At 39.5% G+C, this 22,800-nt stretch overlaps 1 protein-coding gene and 1 long non-coding RNA gene across 6 annotated transcripts in view; one reads left to right on the top strand and one right to left on the bottom strand.

The window, feature by feature from the left end:
* LOC138736750 (uncharacterized) overlaps positions 1-1,684 on the top strand; it is a 166,563-nt gene extending 164,879 nt beyond the window's left edge. For 4 of the 5 annotated variants that reach the window (XR_011340550.1, XR_011340549.1, XR_011340553.1 and 1 more), the window contains one exon: positions 1,008-1,684. This is a non-coding gene — a long non-coding RNA (uncharacterized lncRNA). The remainder of the gene's footprint in view (positions 1-1,007) is intronic. The other variant, XR_011340551.1, reaches the window with a different exon arrangement.
* LOC138736749 (protein eva-1 homolog C) overlaps positions 1-22,800 on the bottom strand; it is a 336,320-nt gene that overhangs the window by 107,518 nt on the left and 206,002 nt on the right. Inside the window, exon 5 of the mRNA XM_069886753.1 lies at positions 12,373-12,516. Within this exon, the coding sequence (XP_069742854.1) occupies positions 12,373-12,516 (144 nt within the window). The remainder of the gene's footprint in view (positions 1-12,372; positions 12,517-22,800) is intronic.

The raw sequence follows: 22,800 nt of genomic DNA, 5'->3' as shown, positions 1-22,800 counted from the left end.
TTCGAGCTGGAGGTCAGAGGCAAGATGGAGGACTTCACCACAGACCTGCACACTTGGACCTGGCACGCCCGTTCGAGACACCACCACCATGCAGAAGAGGCAGGCCACCAAAGGCTGCAGAAACTTTGCCTCCGGCCACCAAGGACAACAACAAGACAACAAGGACAATACTGCCAGTTCTTTGGGGGGAGGTCATATGGCAGCGAGCACAACTAAAGGCGAGTAGCCCATACAGCAGCACTGGCCCCAACAAGCAAACCGGCAGGTGAACAGTAAGGGCAGCAATCCCAAAATGGCATTGGGCTTGCTGCACAACCACCAGACAGGGACAGCGCATGGGGAAGGAGGGCATTGTTACGTAGAAAAGTACCCGCGCGCAGGAAACCTGCTTTTGTTATGCAGGTTGTGACATCAGCCAAGGGGGCCCATAGCAGAACAGTGAAAGTATAAAAGTCAGGCCTGAGCCTTAATAAAACTCAGAGCTTAACCTGACTATACTACATGTGTGTGTCTTCTTTCAAGTAGTGTGCGGCTACAATCCTATAAAATACCAGGGAGCTAAATGACCCAGATCAACTGCCAGAAATAGATATCTCTATTGAAGATCATTCATTTTGCTACCTATCTTATTTTAATTTAAAACAATTCAGTATATGTATTAAACCAAGAACAAGTTCAGAGCACTAACTACATTTGAAGAACCAATTACCTGTGGGCAACTGTCACTTTAAAAGTATTTAAGAAAAATATCAGTGTATGTATTTTTGAGCAACAAATCTGTAGTCTTTTTAATATCTCAAAACAATAAATGTTATCTTCACATCTACATTTTCAAAAATTAAAATTGAAAAGATTTTCATACACTTCTACTTGTATTACATGGATTCTTTTCCAGATATTACATACTTCAAAGTCTCCAATTTTTTATTTTTTTAAATGTAAGCAGCCATATTAAACAAAATTGTATTTATTCAAAGGAGTTAATTTTCCTCTCTTCCCTGTCATAGCCAGTATGGACATCAACATCACATGTGGACATCTCAACCCCAAGCAAACACAGTCAATCTGCAAAGGCCTCTTCATTTATTTCCAAGTTCCTGTGCCAACACTGGTAGTCCTGTCAGAGGGGCACAGAATGGATTCTGCACAAGACATTCAAATATCGATCTCCAGAACCATTGCTTAAAGATCCAAACGAGAAAAAGTTCCAAGTTGAGCCTGCAGTAAGTACTGAAAGAACCAGCAGAGGGAAAACCTTATTTAACCATATCCTGGTCCACCACAGTACAGCTGGTATCTGTCCACAGTATCAAGAGTAGTGGGCCAAATGTTAGGCATCATGTTTAGTACAGACCCTTGGGAGGAAGAGCTGTTCTTGTGCATACTGCACTCTCTGAGTGGCCATTGGATAGTCTCTATGGACACAGAATGTCATCTTCACACTGGGTCATCCTCAATCATGTTGTACAAATTACCATGGGCTAGTTGGATCTGCTGAAAACAGAATGAAAAGCTCAAGACTGTGACATCATATCAGCAGAATTGTACTGCAGCATCCTGCATCAGAATCTGAACTTACTGTCATGAACAAGTCATGGAATTCAGTGTTTTTGAAGCAGCGTCACAGGGCAAACATCCATGATAAAACCATCTTATGACATTACTATAAAAAAAATTACAATAACAGAGCATGAAAATAAATTAGTGTCTTTGGTCCATTGATTATTCAGGAATCTGATGGCAGCGGGGAAGAAGCTGTCCTTGTGCTGCTGAGTGCTTGTCTAGACTCCTGTTCCTTTTCCCCAATGTTAGCAGAGTGAAGAGGGCATGGCCTGGATAGTGGGGGTCCTTGAGGATAGAGGCTACCTTTTTTTAAGACACCGCCTCACGTAGAGGTCCTCGATGGAGTGAAGTCTGGTGCCTGTGATGTCGCAGGCCAAGTTATCAACCCTCTGGAGTTTATTCTTGTCCTGAGAGTTGGCACCTCCGTAGCAGGCCATGATGCAACCAGCCAGAATGCACTGCATGGTACAGCTGTAGAAGTTTATGAGAGTCTTTGATGGCATACCGAATCTCCTCAGACACCTCACAATGCATAGCTGCTGGCAAGCCTTCTTTTTGATTGCATCAACGTGGAGGCTCCAGGACAGATCCTCGGAGATGTTGACACCCAGAAATTTGAAGTTCTTGACCCTCTCCACAACTGGGCTCTATAACCATTTAACAATTACAGTACGGAAACAGGCCATCTGGGCCCCTCTAGTCCACACCGATTTAAGTGAACTCCACTAGTCCCACCTACCTGCTCCCTGTTCATAACCCACCAGTCCTTTCACATCCATGTACTCATTCAAGATGATATTGCAAATATGTCCACTATAATAGATGAACTGCAGCAACAGCTTTGCCCGAGACAAGGGATTAGTGTCTACAACACTAATAAAATGATAATGAAGCAGCTGCAGGTCAAATCCATACATGTTAATTGCCACCTTTCAATGATGGTGTGGTTTACTATACTATCAAGCTGCACATATTCACCATATTTGCTCAATGATGATCAATTTGAATCCAACCAGGTCCAATCAACTCCAAACTTTAACAGAGCTTTGATCTAACTTTGGGCAATATTAGGTTAAGTAAAGCATGAAAGAGCTCCAGGAAAAATTGAGGTCAGTGTGAATCAGGGATTAAAGCCTCCACTGGGTACAAAGCAAAATTGTCATTTTTGGCTTTGTTTTCAGTTGTCAGATTCCATCCTGTAGACAGGTGAACTTTTCCCAAAAATACTATTGCTACACAGTCTTCTTGCAAATAACTAGTATTGCATTAACAAGTAATAAAATTGTTTCTAATAAATGGTCTAGTTTTGTACCTATTTGTGAAAAATTTATCCTGCAGAGTATATCTTATTGAAAAGCAAAATGGCATGAAAAACCATTCCAACACCAGGAAATAAAAACATTGATCCTTCAAAGGTGAAGCAAAAGAGTTCCTGCACAAACTTGTGCACTGAACTGAAATCAATATGGCTAAGTGAAAATTGCAGTAACTAATTTGATGCTTCTGAGCCTATCGTGCAGGAACATAGTTTGTATGGACCACAGGCTTGAACTGTCTGCTCTCACCTGGGCAAACCAATGTTGACTCTTAGAACAGTCAAACTGTACACAGCCTCTATTTAAGCAGATTGGTTACAAGGAAGGAAGTTTATTACATGAATCTAAGCTTTTTCTTGATCCATTATTGAGAGTTCTCTCAAGCTAATTTTGAGATCTCTGGCTTTGCTGGCACTTCTCACTTTGCTTACAAATGTGGCAAGGTAACAGTGTTATAACAACTAACAATGCATATGTTCAAAAAAAAATTTGTTGCCTGTTTCTCCCTTCCAGGCATGTCATTGGTTCTATTTTCAGACTCTTCTGTATCATCTCTCAAGAGCTAGAAACAAAACATCTCTGAAACAGGAGACAATTGATCTCCTCTGGCTAAGGATTTCTGAAACTACATATACCCTTTAAATTCCCTTATTTCCTTCACACTTGGACAAAAATTAATTTGAACCATCAAAATCTCCAATTCTCAAAGATTGTGAAGTTTCAAGTTTAGTGCTTTATACAGTTTGATCATGAGATTGTCAAATGAAGGAAAATGTTTGGTTTTCAACAACAGAAAATCCCAGAAGTAATCAATATATCAGCTGCCAGTTGAGGAGAGTAAATGAGTGAATGTTTCAGCTTATTGGCTGGAAACTAGAAAAATGAGAAAACAAGTGTGTTTTAAGTTTTAGAAAGTAGGATGGGAGAAGAAAACAGAGGGGATATTTATGATAGGACGGGGACCAAGAATGTTCAGGGAACAAATACTTTCAATGCCAACATTTCAAGGGAAAAAAAAACAAATTATGTTGCAATTGTTGGATGCACAGCACAGCAGTTGCTAAGAAACTGAAAAAGAGAACATGGAAAATGCCCTGCAGAGCAGACATCTGTGGAGAAAGAAAAGTGTAGGTAATGATACAGAAGGATGATTTTACATCAGCTATGTAAGTGAACATTTCCCTTTTCACTGTTGATACCTGACTTGCTGAGAGCTTCCAACATTTTCTGTGTTTTTGTTTTGTTTTGGATGTCCTGAATCTGCAGATATTTTAAAATTTTCATGCAGTTCATCATTTAGGCAGATTTAAGGATTGACGTAATCAAGCATCACAGGATGTGGTTATTTTGGAGTATGAACAAAGGTGAGTTTTTAAAGAGAATTTTGCACTTCACCATTTCATATTCAAAGTAACTTAACCAGGCAACTTGTGTGCAGCTCCCTCTGCTGGTAAACAATACAAGTTACAGACACAACAACATTGCAATCAATTATGAGTGAATTCAGGTTCTCAATCTTACATTTTTAATTTTCTCACTTTTTGATATTTACTGAGATTTCCTGTTTCTGGCTCATTCTGCTTAGTCCTTGAAGAAGAGCTCAGGCCCAAAACGTCAGCTGTATACCTTTGTTTTTTTATGGACACTGAAAGACCGGCTGAGTTCCTGCAGCAATTCGGTGTGTTTTAACGACAATCATAGCATCTGCAGACTTTAGTGTTTCAATCAGCCTGATCCTGGTCCCGTTCAGAGGTTAGGTGCAATGAGCCAAACTTACCCCAGTCTCAACATTCTCCTGCAAGTTCACTACGAGAAGCTGCTTAATATAATAAGATTACAAAAGAACTGGAGAACCATTGTAGCACAGAAGCACAGTCCATTCAGCCATCCAAGTCCATGTGTGCTCTCTGTAGCCCATTGCCCCACTCTTTCTTTCAATGCATACAGCATAGCACAGTCCCTTTGGCCCACGATGCCTGCGCCAAACACAATGTCCCAACTTGCATTGCTGCTTGCACCCAATACATAAACTTCTATTCCCTGTGTATTCACATTTCTATCCAGAAGCTTCTTAAACATTACTATCATGTCCACTTTCTCCAATACTCCCAGCAGCCTGTTCCAAGCACCTAACACTATAGTGTTGAAAAAATACTAGCCCTGTATGTCCTTTAAACTCCCCCCCCCTCCCCGCCACACTTCCCCTCACCTTAAACATATACCGTTTTGTAAGTGAAAAATATTCTTCCAGTAATCCAAATGATTTTTCCTTGTGTATTTGACACACCATCAATAACACCAAAAGACTGCAAGTTATGTTAAACTGACAGGCTTTTATTCACAAAAGAACAGAGCCACATCCATGCTGGTCGATTGTCCTGAGCTAGGGAGGGGGCTGTGGAACAGTCACCTTTATTCAGGAGTCTGTGGGAGGATCCACAGGTACAGTCAGTCAATGGACATGCCCAGACAGTTAATAATGGTTTACTACATTCACCCCTTGTTTTTAAAAGAGTTTGGCGAGGTGAAGTGCATTCAATGTTATCATAAATTAAGTTTTTCGGGTGGTCTGATCTGCCACTGTGACCATCATAGTGCTGGCTACGTCGCTACAATGGGGTCCTGGACAGTCTGGGGCACCTGCATGCAGTCATCAGCGCTGGTTTGGTAGATGCATGGTGACAAGTCTGGCATGCCATCCATTGGGGCTGGGGTAACTTGCCATGACTCTGATGCAACATAGGTGAAGATCGGTGAGAGGGGTGCAAGGTGATCAGTAATGGTCTCCGGAACTCATGAGGGCATCAGGTCCCAAACAGAGACTGTGTCCTTGTGCCCATCAGGATATGTCACAAGATAATAGGTGGAAAGTTCAATTCTGTACCTCAACATGAAAGCCACAGCCCATTGGTCAGTCAGCAAGGTAAACTGTTTGCCAGCTAAGTAGTGTCTCCAGTACCATACTGCCTCGAGCATGGCTTGGATCTCCTTTTTGACAAAGGAGTGTCGAATTTCAGGTCCCTGGAGGGTGTGGGAAAAGAAGGTGATGGGTCTTCCTATCTGGTTCAGTGTGGCGGCCAGAGCAAAGTCAAATGCTGGAATAGGATGGGATGGATTCATCTACGGCATGCATCATAGCCTTGGCAATGTTTGCCTTAATGCGGCAGAAAGCTACGCAGGCTTCTGATGCCAGGAGAAAGGAGGTAGACTTTACAAGGGGACGAGCCTTGTCCGCATAATTGGGGACCCACTGGGCACCTTTTCAGGGCTTTGAGGCTGTGGGGAAGGGAGAGTTCCAAAAGTAGGCACATGCAATTGGGGTTAGGGCCAATGACTCTGTTTTCCATGGCGCAGCAAGGCGGATTGTGCAAAATACATATTTAGCCTTATTATATGCGAGTTTAAAGAGTTTGGCAGTCTGGAACAAATTTTGGAGGTTGGTGTCATGATCCTGTGGGTCATGGCAACAAATGCTGACATTGTCCAGATACAGGAATGTGGCTTGCAGCTCGTACTGGTCTACCATTCAGTCCATCTCCCACTGGAAGACTAAGACCCCATTGGTGACACCAAAGAGAACCCTCAGGAAATGGTAGAGGCATCCATCCACATCAAAACCCAGTATATTGGTGGTCCTTCATCAGGTGGGAAGCTGGTAATGTGCTGACTTTAGATTGATGGTGGAGAAAACCTGACATTGCACGATTTGGTTTACCATAATCGGATATGCGGGGAAGAGAGTACGCATCCAACTGCATGTATCTGTTAATGGTCTGACTAGTCAATTACCATCCTGTTTTTCTCCTGGTTTCTCACCACCACCACTTGGGCTCTCCAAGGTCTAGTGCTGGCTTCAATTACCCCCTCATTGAGTAGCCGCTGGATCTCCAACCTAATAAACACCCTGTTCCAAACACGGTACCATCTACATTTGGTGGCAATAGGTTTGCAGTTGGGGGTGAGGTTAGTGAACAGTGGTGGAGGGGTCATCTTGAGGGTTGCGCGCCGTGGGCAAACTTCGGGTTGTCTTAAACTTCAGGAGTCTGTGGGAGGAGCCACAGGAACAGTCAGCCAATGGGTGTGCCCAGACAGTTAAATATACAAACAATGGTTTATCACAGCATTTATCAAATATCCTTTTGAAAACAAAAGTTACAGACCATGTCCATGCTGTAAAGAGGCTTTTCCTCACATTTCCCATGTTTTTCGTCATTGAGTCTCCTTGTTGAAGCAACAAAAACAGACACTGGTACCAAAGCAGACATACTGCTGCATGAAGTACATGCATTGGTTTACACAATGTAATATTAAATATGGAGAGTGATGCAGTTATCAGGAGTGCTAAAATGGTATTTGGAATTAGAGGGAAGGAGGTTCCATTGATTTGGAGCTTGGTCTAGAGAAGAATGGGTGGAAAGAAAAGGAAGAATGATAATATTGTGATACCCATTAAAAAGTATTTCACATCAGTCAACACTGCTAATATAAACTGCCAATATAATCATACAACAGTTCTGTCCATGTGGACCCCCCCTCCCCCACCCCCATCCATAATTTAAACCTTAGCAGTTGCAGTCAACTGGAATTTACTGGTAGTGTGCTGCACTGATGGCTGGCTCCACCACTCTCCCCCCCCCCCCCCATCTGCTCACATATAACCCTGGTTTCCCACCTAAACCCAGAACCCTTCCAAAGTCTACTGTAAGACACTACCCTTAGTTATAAGCTAATAAAAGTGTTTGTTCTCCCTCTTGTCGTGAGAGCTTTTATTCACACTACAATTTTATTTGCTTATTCCCTAAACGATGCAAGCGCTACTCAAGCTTGGTATACTGCTGATAAGACCCTCTGTCCCCTGATGTGGCTGAGAAGTTCACGTACAGGCTAGAGTGCTTCCAGGCCTAACTGAATGAAACCAGAGACTTCCACACCAATGAACCCAGGAGGTTCACACTCATTTCGAGGGTAGGAACGAAAGGGTATGCAGTCATCAGGGACTGCACTACATATGACACTGCCATCAAGGCTTTGAAGGCTCGGTTTTTGAAGTTGCAAAATGATGTCCTAGCGAGGCACCAACTCACTCTACGCCTTCAATGGCCAGGAGAGACTATCAATGACTAATTCCTGGATATGTGGACACTTGCCAAGAAGTGCACGTACAAAGCGGTTATGGGCCGCATTTGTGAGGAAGAATGGATCCAGGACACTCGAGTCGCGAAGGTCTGCTCGAGGTACATGAGGGAGCGACTACTCAAATTGGGAAAGAAGGACCTGGCTAACCATTTTGAACTGGCTAAATCATTGGAACAGGCCAAGCTTGAGAATGATAACCTCAAAGCCATCGAGCTCGCTCACCCAGGTGACCCCTTCCAAGGAATGGCTGCTCCCGCTACCCCAGCCCTAATGACTGACGCTTCCCATGCTAGGGAGCATTCCCATGCGAGGGAGTGCTTTTTCTATGTAAAGAGTCAGCATCCCTGATCTTGTTGCCTGACTAAAGACTCAGTGTATTCCAGCTGTGGCAAGAAAGGGCATGAGGCGAGGGTTTGCCGCATGAGGCGAGGGTTTGCCGCATGAGTGGAAGCCCACAGAATTCTGCGGCCTGCATCGCTCCCAATCAGATTCCAGCCCCAAGACGTCTGCCCTGAATTCATCCAAACCCACTAGCTGCGCTATATGCCAACGGAGGGTGGCAGTGAGGAAACGGTGCAAAAAGGCTCAGCGGCCATCTTGCCGTGACCCAAATTCTAATTCAGCGCCATCGTCGTCAGAGGAGGAAGGAGGGCAAACATCTTGCTGCACCACGAGGTCGACTCCATCTTATCCATGCAGGGCAACCCAAGACGGTGGGGGCCACTCGAGTGAGAGGTATGGAGTTCTCAGGGTCCTAGCTTCGAATGGTCCTAGATCAGGACAGACCTCACCAGCTCAGCAACTCTATAGTGACTGAAAAGGTAAACTGACATTCCACTAAATGTCTAATCAATGCAGGCTCTACTAAAAGCTTTAGTACTGTGCAAAAGTACAAGCTAAAGATGTATCCCTCCAATTATCACATATTCCTTGCGTCTCATTTGCATTCTACACGTATTCAACAACACTGTTTAGTATATCCGTCATTTGAAGGGGGTGATTTTTTAAGATTCGCCTGTATATACTTGCTCAATTGTGTGCTCCGGTGTTGTTGGGTCTGGACTTCCTGTGTCACCTTAAAAGTGTGACATTGGAGTTTTCTGGTCACTTCCCCCCATAATGGTTTAGAACGGAGGGCCCCTAAAATCAGAACCCACATGCAACCTCTCCACACTGAATTGGTCCTTGGACTGCAAAACTATTGCTACCAAGAGCAGGAGGTACAGCAGACAGAGATTAAATTATCCACTTGCCACATTTTGAAGTTTCAGTTTTCAGGATCAAACTTTCTTAGAAAACTCAACATTTGTTAATTCATTTGTTCACATGTTTGAATGCTAGTAGATCACATTTAAGCAGTAGTGATCAGACAGTAGTAGATCACATTTAACCAGTAGTGATCAGACAGTAGTAGATCACATTTAACCAGTAGTGATCAGACAGTAGTAGATCACATTTAACCACTAGTGATCAGACAGTAGTAAATCACATTTAACCAGTAGTGATCAGACAGTAGTAGATCACATTTAACCAGTAGTGATCAGACAGTAGTAGATCACATTTAACCAGTAGTGATCAGACTATAGTAGATCACATTTAACCAGTAGTGATCAGACAGTAGTAAATCACATTTAACCAGTAGTGATCAGACAGTCACGAATTGTGCTCCAAAATGCAGTTCAATTTATGGGACTGTTGCAAAGAAACAAATAGTATTTAAATACAACTTTTCTCCTAATTAAATTGTGAGAGTAATAACTTATTAAATGTATCTAATTTAAAATCAAACAAAAATATGACTTGGCAGACAAGGTTAAAAGAAAAAATAGTTAATAATAGACCAAGAGTTGGAAGTATTATTTTAATATAACTAAATTAGAGAGGAGACTAAAAATGTTGACATTGTCTGACATTGACAAGCAATAAATTATCTGGCAAAAGCAGTGGATTGAAAAAAGAGGGCAAGCCTTTTGAGTGCAGTTCAGGAAAGGATAAAAGCACAGGTGCAAAAGAAGTCTCAAGGTTAAAAAGTACAGGATCCTGCAGTGATTAAATTCATAACTTTGATGGAGAACACAATAAAAGATCATTTTTAAAACCAATTTTCTAACAACCATTTGCTGAACCTTTGACAGTTGATTTCTAAATTGCCCAAAGGAATGCCGGACACACAGACTACAGCATTTATAGTGAAATAGGCAGATTCACAATAACATATGATATCATAAGTACTATTCATAATGGAGAAGCAGAGTTCCATGGAAAAGGGAATAAGACATTTGTTCATCTTTTAATTTTTAAATTTAGACATAGAATACAGCATGATAACAGGCCCTCCCAGCCCATGAGCCCCTGCCGCCCAAATAACTAATTAAAACCCCGCAGGTGTTTGGATGGTGAGAGAAAACAGAGCTCCCAGAAGAAACCCAAATGGACATGGGAAGTACATGCAAACTCTTTACAGGCAGCTCTGGGCTCAAACCCAGGTTGCTGACGGTGTAATAGCATTTTGCTAACCATTACACTAACCCTGCCGTCTAATGTAATATTACTTTGCTTAAATACAAAGTAAATGAGTCAAATCTATTTTTATGTTGCTATAGATCCCAAGAATTACATTTTGCAGTTTGGGATGAGTCTGGAAGAGCTGTGGTTCTAAATGAAGTAACTTAGGATAACCACTCCATCCACAGTCAAAGCCTATTTTCTTCACAAAATATTTCTCCTGTCACTAATTTTTATCTCATCAGCTACTCCTGCTGAAGTACTTATTTCTTAAAAAGCATCCTCTTTCTGCAAGGAAGACATTTCCTACCTGCGAGTCTATCAAATTTTAAATCATAAAACTGGGTAAATTGACAATTGCTAACCCTCTACTCTGTCCTGCCCTCACACACCAGCCTGTTGTTCATTGATTTCAGCTCAGCGTTCAACACAATCATACCTGTTAGGTAGGTGGATAAACTGTTCTTGCTGGGACTCAGTACCCCTCTCAGCAACTCAGATCCTCAACTTCTTGACTGAAAGACCACAATCTGTCCGAGTAGGCAGACAAACCTTAAGCACAATCAAATTGAACACTGGCGCATCCAAGGGTTGCATGATCAGCCTGCTATTGTTCGTGCTGCTAACTCATGACTGTACTGCCTGGTTCAGCTCCAACGGAATCATCAAGTTTGTGAATGACACAACAGTAAAGGCCTCATCTGCAACAATGATGAGTCAGCCTACAGAGAGGAGATTGAAAAGCATATACAGTGGTTCAAGAGGAACAATCTGTGTCTCAATATGGACAAGATAAAGGATATGATTGTGGACTTCAGGAGTATGAAGGACCACTCCCCACGACGTATCAATGGATCTGCGACAAAGAAAATGGGAAGTACAAAGTTCCTTGGCATCCATTTAAAGGACCTGCAACACCTCCTCATTAATCAGGAAGGTGTAGCAGTACCTACACTTCCTAAGGACGTTGAGGAGGACAAGGCTAATGGCCACCATCCTTCAGAAGCATAATAGAGAGTGCCCTGGCTGTCTGCATTATAGTATAGTATTGTAGCTGCAAAGCATCAGATCAGAGGTCAGTACGGAAGGTGATTAAAGCTGCTGAGAAGATTACTTGGGTCTCCCTTCCCTCTATTACTGATATCTACATGGAATGCTGCTTAAATTGGGCTCAGAGAATCATTGAGGACCTGCAGTATCTTTGAGACACTACTTTCAAGTAAAGGTACAGTATCATAAAATCAAGAATGCCAGGCTGGGAAACAGCTTCTTCCTGCAGATGATGAGACTGTTGAACAGTTGTGGTAACCCATTAATTATTTTTATATATTTATTTTGGGTCACTAAGTAAACATATCATTTGTGTATAGGATGTACTGTGTGTGCACATTATGGGCCAGAGGTAGGCTGTTTCATCTGGTTGTATATATAGATAGATATATAGTCAGATGACAATAAACTTTAACTTAAATCTGAGTTATGGAAAATGTTGAATATCCCAAAATAATATCAATAAGTATTGTCAAAATGAATAAAATGGGTTAATTTTAGTACAGATCACAAATGTAAAGCCCACTGTACTAATTGAACATGAAACTTGCTCTACGTCTTGATCCCAAAGGATCATCATTATCCCCACCATCACATCAAATCCTGCAGCAAAGTAACCTGCAAGGATGATTGGTTTTAATGCACGATCCGGAGTTCCAAGGGGGGGGGGGGGGGGGGTGGGGGGCAAAAAATCACTTGCAAAATCTTTTCGAGCGATCAAGAATTTTGAGTTAGATTTACAAAAGTTCATTGAAGAGCTGTTGAATAGTGATAACATTCAGACCAATTTACATTGCCTTACCACAGGTATAGATAACATTGAGGAATTTGCGGATTCCAGGATAACAAGGATCGCCAAACTCATACGAGCTGGCGTACACACTGCAACTTCTCTTCCTGTGACATCGTTTAGTCATAATCTGTAAAGCTAAGGTGGACTGGCATTCTGGAAGAAACATAATAGGAGGACATAATTAGAGGTTCACATAGCTGCATTGTGTTTAATTACTTCAGCAACTAGTCAAGTTTATATACATTTGCAGGCAAAAAAATTCAGTCGTCAAATGCATTTTACATAAAACTATGGAATCTCTGGTATAACATAACCGTTTTGGCCTTTCATGCATGATAATACCAACTAAATAAAACATGTTAGTTCAATTAATAAATTAGAACAGTCTTTCAAAAACATCCATAGATTTATGATTTTATTATGTCTTTTAAAAACAAACAGAAATATTTCACAGTTAACAATGTGGTGGCTACCTGGATGGTTTCCTGCTCCAAAAGTTTGAACAAATAATCAAGAAAAGCAAGATGAAACAGCAGTTTGACAATTTTGAATTCAATTCCTTTTGTTTTTCATCTATAAATAAAATGCTGCCTGCACTTTCCAGGAATATGAACTGTCAGATTGTTATATAGCATTGGGAAGGATTTTTCTCTCAGTAACACATCCAGCCTTTTTCAAATTGCATCAACTCTGCCAAAGTAACACTGCCTAATCATCTGGTCTGATGATTCATTACAATATGCTCAAGTGCTGGAGTGAAGATTAAACCAATAATCTGATTCAGCTGTGCAAATACTCTCACCCAGCTTTGTTGAAACCAAGCACCAAACATTGCCAAATCTGATGTTTAGGGGAGACGACTGAGTATTTTCCTTCCTCTGTAAGATGAATTAGGCCTGCGTATCTAAGGCAATGACCTTAAACTTTGGTATTCTCATTTCTGATATGAAATGCACATGGTGATGGATATTCCTTGTAAGGATTTCATCAAGATATTTGATAAAGAGTCCATCTTAGGAGACTTGGCTAAAGTTGAAGCTCATGATACTCAAAGCAACATGTAGAACTAGCTAAAAAAAATTGTCTAGATGCCAGGAAATTGAGAGTAGGGATGGTGGTCAGCAAGTCAAATTGTCAAGGTGTAACTAATGGAGCCTTTAACAATTTGTGTTGAAATTATAAATACTCACAATATTTTTAAATGGCATATGCTCAGATAGAAGTTTTGTATGCAAGTTTACAAACATCAAAATGATAACTGTCAGTTTAAGTGGTGAGCTAGAAGCATTAAATTATGAAGGTGTTATGAGATTGAGCCACCAGCCAAAGTGTGATAGATTTCCACAAAGGCATTCCATGTAAAATTACATTAATTGTAAATCAAATTTCCACAACTCACAAAAGCAATAATGCACAAGAAGCCACAAAGCTCAAGATTCGACAGGATTGGATGTCTACAAGTTGTATTTCAATTGTGCCCCACAGCATTCATTCAAATTAATCTGATGGGTCCTTGACACTGAGTAGAAATGGTTATTGTTTGTGAAGAATAATTTCAGCTATTTTTAAAAATCATGAAGGCCTGAAAATGCAAATACAATGTCACTTTTCAGAGCATGTATGAAAACAGTTATTCCCAGAGTAGTATGCAATTATGATCTGTCCAGATCAAATAACACCACTGCAAATGTTCCTCCAGAGTTCTGACCATGAATTGCACTTGTGCCTAGTGATGCATTACCCATTTCAAATTTCCATAGAGTAACATCATTCCCAGTGCAAATTTCCTTTAAATCTACCTTGATCTGCAGAGGTTGGGCCACACTTACATCAGGTTTTATTAGAATGGCAAGATAAAATGCACAAAGGGCAATTTTCTGTCCAATTTTTAACCAGACAGGTTTCCACACCCACCAACCCTCAACCATGGTTAGTATTTGTGCCATCGTGCTTTTGTGGGCACGATCATTTCTCCTTTCAGTTTGGCTGGGGTACTTCCCTTCAACCCAGCCAATTTACTTGCACTCTATTATAGCAGTTAAACCTCATCATCACCGGTGCCAGAGGAAAAAGTAATTCTGATTTCCCACAAAACTTTATTTCTTTACTACCATTCATTTAAAGAAAATCGCTTTAAAGATGCGTTCAATTTAAATTGAAAGGATCTTCAAGGCATTGCCACTACAAAGATTCTGACAGAACTAATAGGATTGCCGAAAGCACTGATGTCATTGATCTTAGTTACCACATTCAAAAATAAGTGCTGCTTTTGTGCTAATTCCTGTCAGCATGTTTGCTTGTCCCTGAAGGTTCATATCAAGTGTGCTTCATTCATTGGTCGAGGCACTAAGGACAAGAGTACAGCAGCCGACATCATTAAAGACCCCATCAATCTGGCCATGCTCTCTTCTCACTGTTACCTTCAGGCAGAAGGTACAGACGTCTGAAGCCCAGCACCTATCCATTCGAGAACAATTTGTTCCCAACGGTTAATTGTCTCTTGAACCTCCAGGTATTACCTGAACTATAACACTATGACAAGATCACTAAAGATCTGTTTCTAGCTCTGACAGAACACATTTTTAGCCCTACCACCAAAACGTGAATATTTATTGTTTATTATGTATTACATTTTAAGTTCCTTTTGTATTTACTATAATTTTTTCTCTTCATGGCAAGCTTAATTATGCTTAATTGTTTTGGAGTATTTTACATAAATCAGGAAGATGCAGCTGTTCAGCTTTTATTGTATCAGTACATTGTACTTGTGTATTTGACAATAAACTCCCATACATCATAAACCATGTTGCAGCTATTTAAAACATTGGTTGGATCCTGCTTGTACTATTGTGGACAATTCTGGTTGCCCCATTACATGAAGGATGTGGAGGCTTTGGAAAGGATACAGAAGAGATTTATCATGATCCTCCCTGGATTAGACTATAAGCAACAAGGAGAGGTTGGGCAGACTTGGGGGTTTGTTTTTCTGCAGCGTCAGGAGGCAGAGAAAAGACCCGACAAAGGTTTCCAAAATTATGAGAGGTAATAGATAGAGTACATACTCAGAAGCTGTTTCCCTGGGTAAGAATGTCAAATACCTAAGGCCATGCACTTAAGGTGAGAGTGAAAAGTTTTTAAGGGAAATATGTGGCTAAGTTTATTTGTGGGATGTTCATGGAACACACTGCCAGGTGTATGAATGGAAGCAGATATAATTGTAGTAGTTAAGGAGATTTTAAAATCAACACATGAATAGTCAAGGAATGGAGAGGTACAAATCAAGTCCAGGCAGAAGAGATTTAATTTAATTTCACATCATGTTGTGCACAGACTTTGTGGACCGAATGGTCTGTTCTTGTGATGTACCATGTTCAAAGCAAGATGAGCCTTTATCCTTGGTCTTCTTCCACCAGAGTAGTTTGTGACTTGGAACCCGCTATGGTCTTTGCTCTCATTTTTATTTTAAAACCCACTATAATACCAGATTTCCCAGCTGGTAAATCTTAAGCTTCTTAACTTTACATGCTGTGTATCTGCCCACACTTAAGAAGATGACTCTGGAGTTTAAGACGGTTGGGTGGATACATTTTCAGCACCATTAACTCCAGACACCTCAGAATATACCTATTTGCATTAAATTACAGCAGATCTCAATTTTACTGATTCATTCTTTTAAGTTCAGTAACTTCTGTAAGCCATCAATCCACTCATTCTTTGAATAATATTCCTTTGACAGGTTATCAAGGCCTGCGCAAAGTTCAGCAACAAAATGGGAGTTATTTTCTTTCTTTGACTGAGTCACTACTTTTACTGAAATAAAATTAGCCTTGATATTAGTGGGGAATGTGTTGAGAAAGTGGAAGCTGCTGGAACTGTGGAGATTCGACTGTTCAGAATGGCAGTTATTTTAAAGAATGGTCTGGGCATATTGACAACCAGAATAGGGGCTGGAAACAGAGGCAACCACAGACAACTGTGGACCAAAGGCAATCACAAGTCCGGTAGTTACAGAGAAGAGTGTAGTTGGGGCCATCAACATGATTGAACAAGGAGAAGTTCCAGTCTTGATTGGGGGAATGGCATAAAGGGGTGGAGAGTACCTGGCTCCCAGTTATAGTGGTACCTGGCTACAATTGTATTATTTATGGGGGAAATTGTTAGGAATAAGGTGCTGGCATGAATGATGAAGATAGGGGTCAGGGTTGGCCATGACAGGAGTAGAGGGTGGAGAAACTGAGTGCCTAGCTGTGAGGGGTGTGGCCACATTTGGGAGGAGGAACAGTTTAGAACATGGGGAGGAGACCATGCAGCAAGAAGCCCAAGACCTTCCCTCAAGGCTTGGTAGAGAACTCCATCTCTCCTGCCTCACAAAAAAAAACACATTTTGTGTTCACTTTTTTTTAAATTAAACTTGACTGTTTAACTTCACTGTATCCTTGATCCAGCTCCCAGCAGTCAGTGTAGATTTTGTTTTACCTCTCCCAGAAATTCCACATCAGTGCAAATCTGTGCCTTGAACTCAGGGTCCTGCTTTCATCCTGTGCATTTAATTGCAACAGCAGTTTTCAATGGAACATAAAAGGAATGATAACATGACATTTTACAAGTCCAGTCTGCAGTTCAAAGCCTTGATAGGTAAGCGCAACATCAGGAAGGCCGAAAACTGGATTCATGTATTTGTTCAGTTCACCATAATTTGAAATAAACAGGGAATGTCAGTTCAAAGGGAAATTACAAATATTTGTTCCATGTTTTTTGTTGAAGTAGGTTCCAAACTGTAACTCACTGTGTAAGTCAAAGGCAGGAACTTTGAAATATTTACATTACAAATCCACTCCTTTCATCTAATCCTGAAAATTATTGAGGTGGAAGTAAACACATTTTAGATAAAGGGAATTGATCAAACACTCCTAAACCATCCCAAAGGTATAATAGATTCTAATTGACCCAAAGGCAAGAATTCCTCAAATGACACAGACCAGCATGCAAGAGTTTTTGCAATGTATCATAAAACTCAGTCCCATACAGTAGGGTGGAAGCCTCACATTATTGAACCTTGAAGGTCAAAGAAGAGTTTTTAAATCTCTTCAAATGGCTGGTGGTCCACTTGGGGGAAAAAAACTGTCAGACTGAATAATATGAGCAACGTCGGTGACTCATAGTACTGTGACATTTAAAATATTTAGAAAAGGAAAATGGTAAAACGAAACCTAAAATTGCCAACATAGATGCCTTTATTAGAAAACTTTAGTTCCATTTCTACCAAGAATGGTGATTCACTAATTTATCAAAATGTAATAATAAAAGTAAATTATGTATATTAATCCCCAATAATAAAATCAAAAATTTGGAAGTAATAATCCCCCATTCCTTTTAGTTTTTTGAAACTGTGCTATATTTATATGTGGTTGTTTTCCCTGCTATATATATGAGGAAATGTCCCAATCTAATGAGTTAAAAAAAAAGATATGGGATGAAAATTGATAAGGCTTGAAAATTTAGGAAATTTGGGCTCAATTTAGCAAATTTTTTGCTTATAACATTTTCCCTCCTGCTAGTCCCATTATAGATAACCATCTTTTTCAGCCCTCTGTATGAGATGGAGGCTTTAAAGAATGGTGCAGATTAGGTATCAAAAATTATAACGACCTATTTGTTCAAAATAACTGTCAGCTAAATTTAATCTTTCTAATAGACATTTCTTTAGATATTTACAAGTTAGGCATTTTGTTCAGTCAAAATTACAAGATTCTCCTCAAATCACAAATTCATATATTCTTGATTTTTTAATTTAATTTACAGTTTCTTCATGGTGGATTAATATCATGTATTTATCATGATTTATTGGATTTAAGATCAGCCTCAATTGGATGAGATTAGGAATGATTGGGAACATGATCTCAATATAACATTTTCAGATGAACATTGGTATTGTTATGAGCCCAGAGGACCCAAAAACACAGCATCAATAGATATTCACCAAGACAAATGGTTACTTAAACAAAAGTTGCTTTTAATTATCTTTAAACTTGAAAACAGGATCATACTTTAATTTATCACTATTAACTTAACTAACCTAACTTAGCCCCCTTCTAATTCTAAATGCACATATATGTAATGTGTATATAAACATAGAAAAGTTATTTGATTCACAGTCCAATCTCACTTCTCATTCCTCCAAGTTCACTGGTTGCAGGCAATTCTGATACTGTGCACAGAATTTAACATTTATGAAGTTCACCAGGCTTTGGTGCTTGCAAGGTAAATGGTTGCCACTCAGAAAGGTTCTTGTCAGTTTTCAGAGAGAAATTTGTTGTTCGCTGGACACCCAGAACTGATTCCTTATAACCAGCCACTTCAGTGTCTTGCCAAAGAAGCTTGCCCCATCAGAGTTTTTCAGATGATAACCTCTTTCTTTCAGGTCACCATAGAGTTCCTTTCTGTTTCACTTATTTCAAGTGAAACACTAGGCAGCCAGTCCTCTCCTCTTGCATGAACCACAAGGGCTTTGACCAGGCTAAGCTAAGCACTCACAACACATTTTACAAATGGTTTTTTTCCACAAGATTACCAACTTGTCCTGTTCCAGTCCCACCAGTTACTGCTGACTGTAAAACTGCAGAACTGAATTCACCCCCTTCTCTCTCTGTGTCAGAGATAAAAGCCTGTTTTACTCTCTCTGCTTGATAAACCACATGACCCTCTTAGAACAGCAAGTTCCAATCCAGATAGCCTGTGGCTCTGACGAGTTCTTTTATCTGTTGCCTTTTTGTAAACAACAATCCATTAGTGAAGTATCTTGGGAACTCTCCAAAGCTTTTGCAAAGGCTCTTGGCGCCAGCCTGTCTAGCATGAGCAGAGCTCCAGTATTTCAAATAAGATCTGTTTTAAAGTGTGATCTACTCTAGAAAACCTTCCCCAATTTATCTCCAAAAAAACATATCTATAATCTGTCACAATATTCTGCTGTTGGTTTTATTAATGATTCTTCATTTTGTGCAAGACAATGTTTATTACAATTTAAGATGGTACATAGAATACATATGTCCAAAATTAAATTATCTCATTTTTATGCAGATGTTGATCCATTATGTGAGAAGTGCAAAATTTTTGAAGCATCATTGATCCATGTGTTTGGGAGTGTCCTGATTTAGGAAGATTTTGAGAAAACAATTTTCAATCTTGATAAACTATTTTTAAGATCAAAATAGTTCCATGCCTTTTAATTGCCTTGTTTGGATTTTCTCATGAAGCGGATATATTTTTGTTTGCATCTCAAGAGAAGCATGTTGATAGCAAGACGAGCAATTTTAATGAAATGGAAAGATGAATCTTCACCTCCTCATACACAATGGTTACATGATGTAATATCCTATTTAAGCTTGGAGAAAATTAGATACATTATAGCCAGAAAATTTAAATTTGAAAAGATGTGGGCCCCATTCAGAGAACACTATCATGATTGGCAGATTTATGCAATTTGGATGCTCTGGCGATTTTCTGTCTGGTTTCTGAAGGTTCCTATTTGATCCCTATTTTTACAATTTTTCTACAAGGTTACCTTGATTAGAGAGAGGAGGTTTAGTTTTAGTTTTTCCCCCCCTTTTTTTAGATTAATTGATTATATATGTATTTAATTATGGTTGTCCAAGATCATATCATCAAATTAGACATTATACCAATGGTTGGTATAATGTAACTCAATTGGTTTCTATCCAGAATTATTTTTAAGAAATAATGTTAAATCAACAAATATGGATGGAATTTTTTGAATTACATTTATATTAATTTGTGATATGAATATGATATAACATACTTTTTGTTCTATTAGTAGACTTTGTATATGATATTTTAAAAAGAAAGAGACTAGTTGTTATCTATGGCTTGAAAGGGACAAGTAATTTCCAGTGTGTGGAAGTTGTTCCATTAAATAAGGATACTCCTCAGTTGCCATCCAAGGGATGTGTTCCACCACTAACTTTGCAAAAATTATATTTTCCCATCTGCCTCTCCACAGACATGGTTTGTATAGTGTGAAGTTGCTTTATTGGCACTGTCGATGCAAACTAAACTCACCACAAATATTTAGGACTGATAGGTAGAAAGAATAATGCTTACTGAACACCACAAAACATCTTAATTGACAATCAACCTCTCTAATACCAATATTTAACCATTATAATCCAGAGTCTCATTCTTTCAGGTTGATAATTATCTCACAAAAGCCAAGATCTGAAATTTTTTTTTCAATTTTTCTCTTTCCCTTGACTTATTTTTCTTTTTGCTTTAATATTTAACTTACTCGTTTTAATTTATAACCATTCATCTTATATTGAGATATTCTGTTGGTTGTCCATTCACCCAGGTGCTATATCCCTCATTATCAGTTGGCATTTTCAACACCTTAGAGAAGAAAACATTTTGAACTGAATGGTAAATAACCAAATTAGTTACCACACAAAAATAATGCATTTCTGTTAGACTCATACATGTATTCATCATCTCTTGTGAATTTCATAACTACATTCTACCTGGCACAAACCCATCATTTTATGCAAACACAAACATTCTGAAATTATGTTTTGAGGGAATTTTCAGAAAAATAGATTTAAAGGTAAAGGTTTCATTATTGTCACGTAATACTATATTTAGGATGTAACACACATGAAATTCTTTAATTTTGTCTACCGTAAGGCAGACAGAGAGTCACCACTTTGTCCCGCGCCCCTCACAGAAACCTACAGCACCTGGTGTTCCTAGGTGGTCTCCTCTCCAAGTACTGACCAGTCCTTTGCCTGCTTAGCTTCCAAGATCAGACAATCCTAGATGTATTCAGGCTATTAGGTGTACATCTGATAGAAACTATATCAAATTAAAAGATTGACCATGTAAGTAATCTATAGGCAATTATAAATTAATGCACCAATGTTCACACTGATGATGGTGCATTGGAGTGATGAGGGCAACATTATGCTTCCATGTGATCAGAGCTCCCCTCCATGTATTGAAAGAGTGTGTTTCGAGTGTGTGAATGTGCATATGTACACACACATGCATGCGGATTAGTTTTGTGCAGATGAGCTTGCACTCCAATCATCAGGACTTCCTTGCAATTAGACTGGTATCTCATGTCCACATGGCAGTTATCGTCAATGGCCACACCAACTTAAAATAATTCACACAATGTAGTGTAATCTACATGGAATAAAAGTCATTGTTTATCCCAAAGAAATTGAATTAACTAAGATGACAACTGATGAGATACAAGAAAATAGTTGACAAAGTTGAATACATTCAAAGAGTGAACTTGCAGAGTCAAAACTGAAATATATTTCCATAATAATATAAAGTGATTTAATATAATGGTGTGTTTGACATAAATGAAAACTGTTACATTGCAGATCAGTATTATCATTTCTATATCACAAATCTGTCTTAAATCATTTAGATGCATGTGATGATATTCCTCCAGTTGAATTGATAATATGGAACCAGAAAAACTGTAGTAAATCATTCTCCAGTCAGTTTTGCATGAAAAATAGGGATTTTTTTTTCTCAATTCATCATCCTGTTAGAGATTAGCAAGGCCTTTACATAAGCAATTGCTAGTGGGTAGTGATTGCAGTTTTGAGAACATCAGCAGTAATTACAATATGGGAACCTACGTTGCTCTAGAGATTATGTTTCTCAGGAGATCACTTCTATATTACAGGTAAATCAGTGAGCATTTAGGAGCAAAATACAATTAATGGCATGTAATTCTGTTTTAAACCTAATGATCCCAAATATCTTCCTTTCACAGGATTGGATTTTTTAGGCAGTTCCTTTGGGTAAAAGATATCCCACTTCAATTCAAAGTGCTCTGGGAACTACCTGTGGATTGCCAGGGCAGGATCAGCAAACTCCATTACTTACAGAGTTGGTGGGAAATGTTCAGTGTTACTATTGGATAGGCTGTATTGGAAGTGGTATGCTACTGGTGCCATTCCTGATGAGATCCAAAGTTCTCTTTACCTTCCTTGATTCCCCATTTTGAGTGGTAACAGGACAGGGATTTCCACAGTTCAGTAATGATGTTATATTCTACCAAGGAAGCTTTGAGAAATTCTGCCTGGTCTGCAGGAAAAAGAATCTCATGTATGCACTTCGATAATAAACGAACTTGAATATCATTGAAGATTTTTCACTCTTCTCCTGTTACTGTGACAAAGCCTGGAGTGGCTATTTTAAGACTTTGAAATCAGCATGAAATAAGAGCAATGAGTGATTAGAACTGTATGCAATTTTGGAGATCGTGCTCTGGATAAGTTGGGTCACTTATCCTGCCAGTGGATTTGGAGGCTATCACAGTGACATTACTTGTCCATCCTTCCTGGTGCTTTGAGAAATCTGCTTCAGGTAATCCACATCTACAAAACTTACAGGAGGGTGGGGAAT

The sequence above is a fragment of the Narcine bancroftii genome, chromosome 6, assembly GCF_036971445.1.
Source record: "Narcine bancroftii isolate sNarBan1 chromosome 6, sNarBan1.hap1, whole genome shotgun sequence".
Lineage (NCBI taxonomy): Eukaryota > Metazoa > Chordata > Chondrichthyes > Torpediniformes > Narcinidae > Narcine > Narcine bancroftii.
The sequence above is the reverse complement of the archived record's forward strand: the minus strand, read 5'-3'. Positions and strand labels throughout refer to the sequence as shown.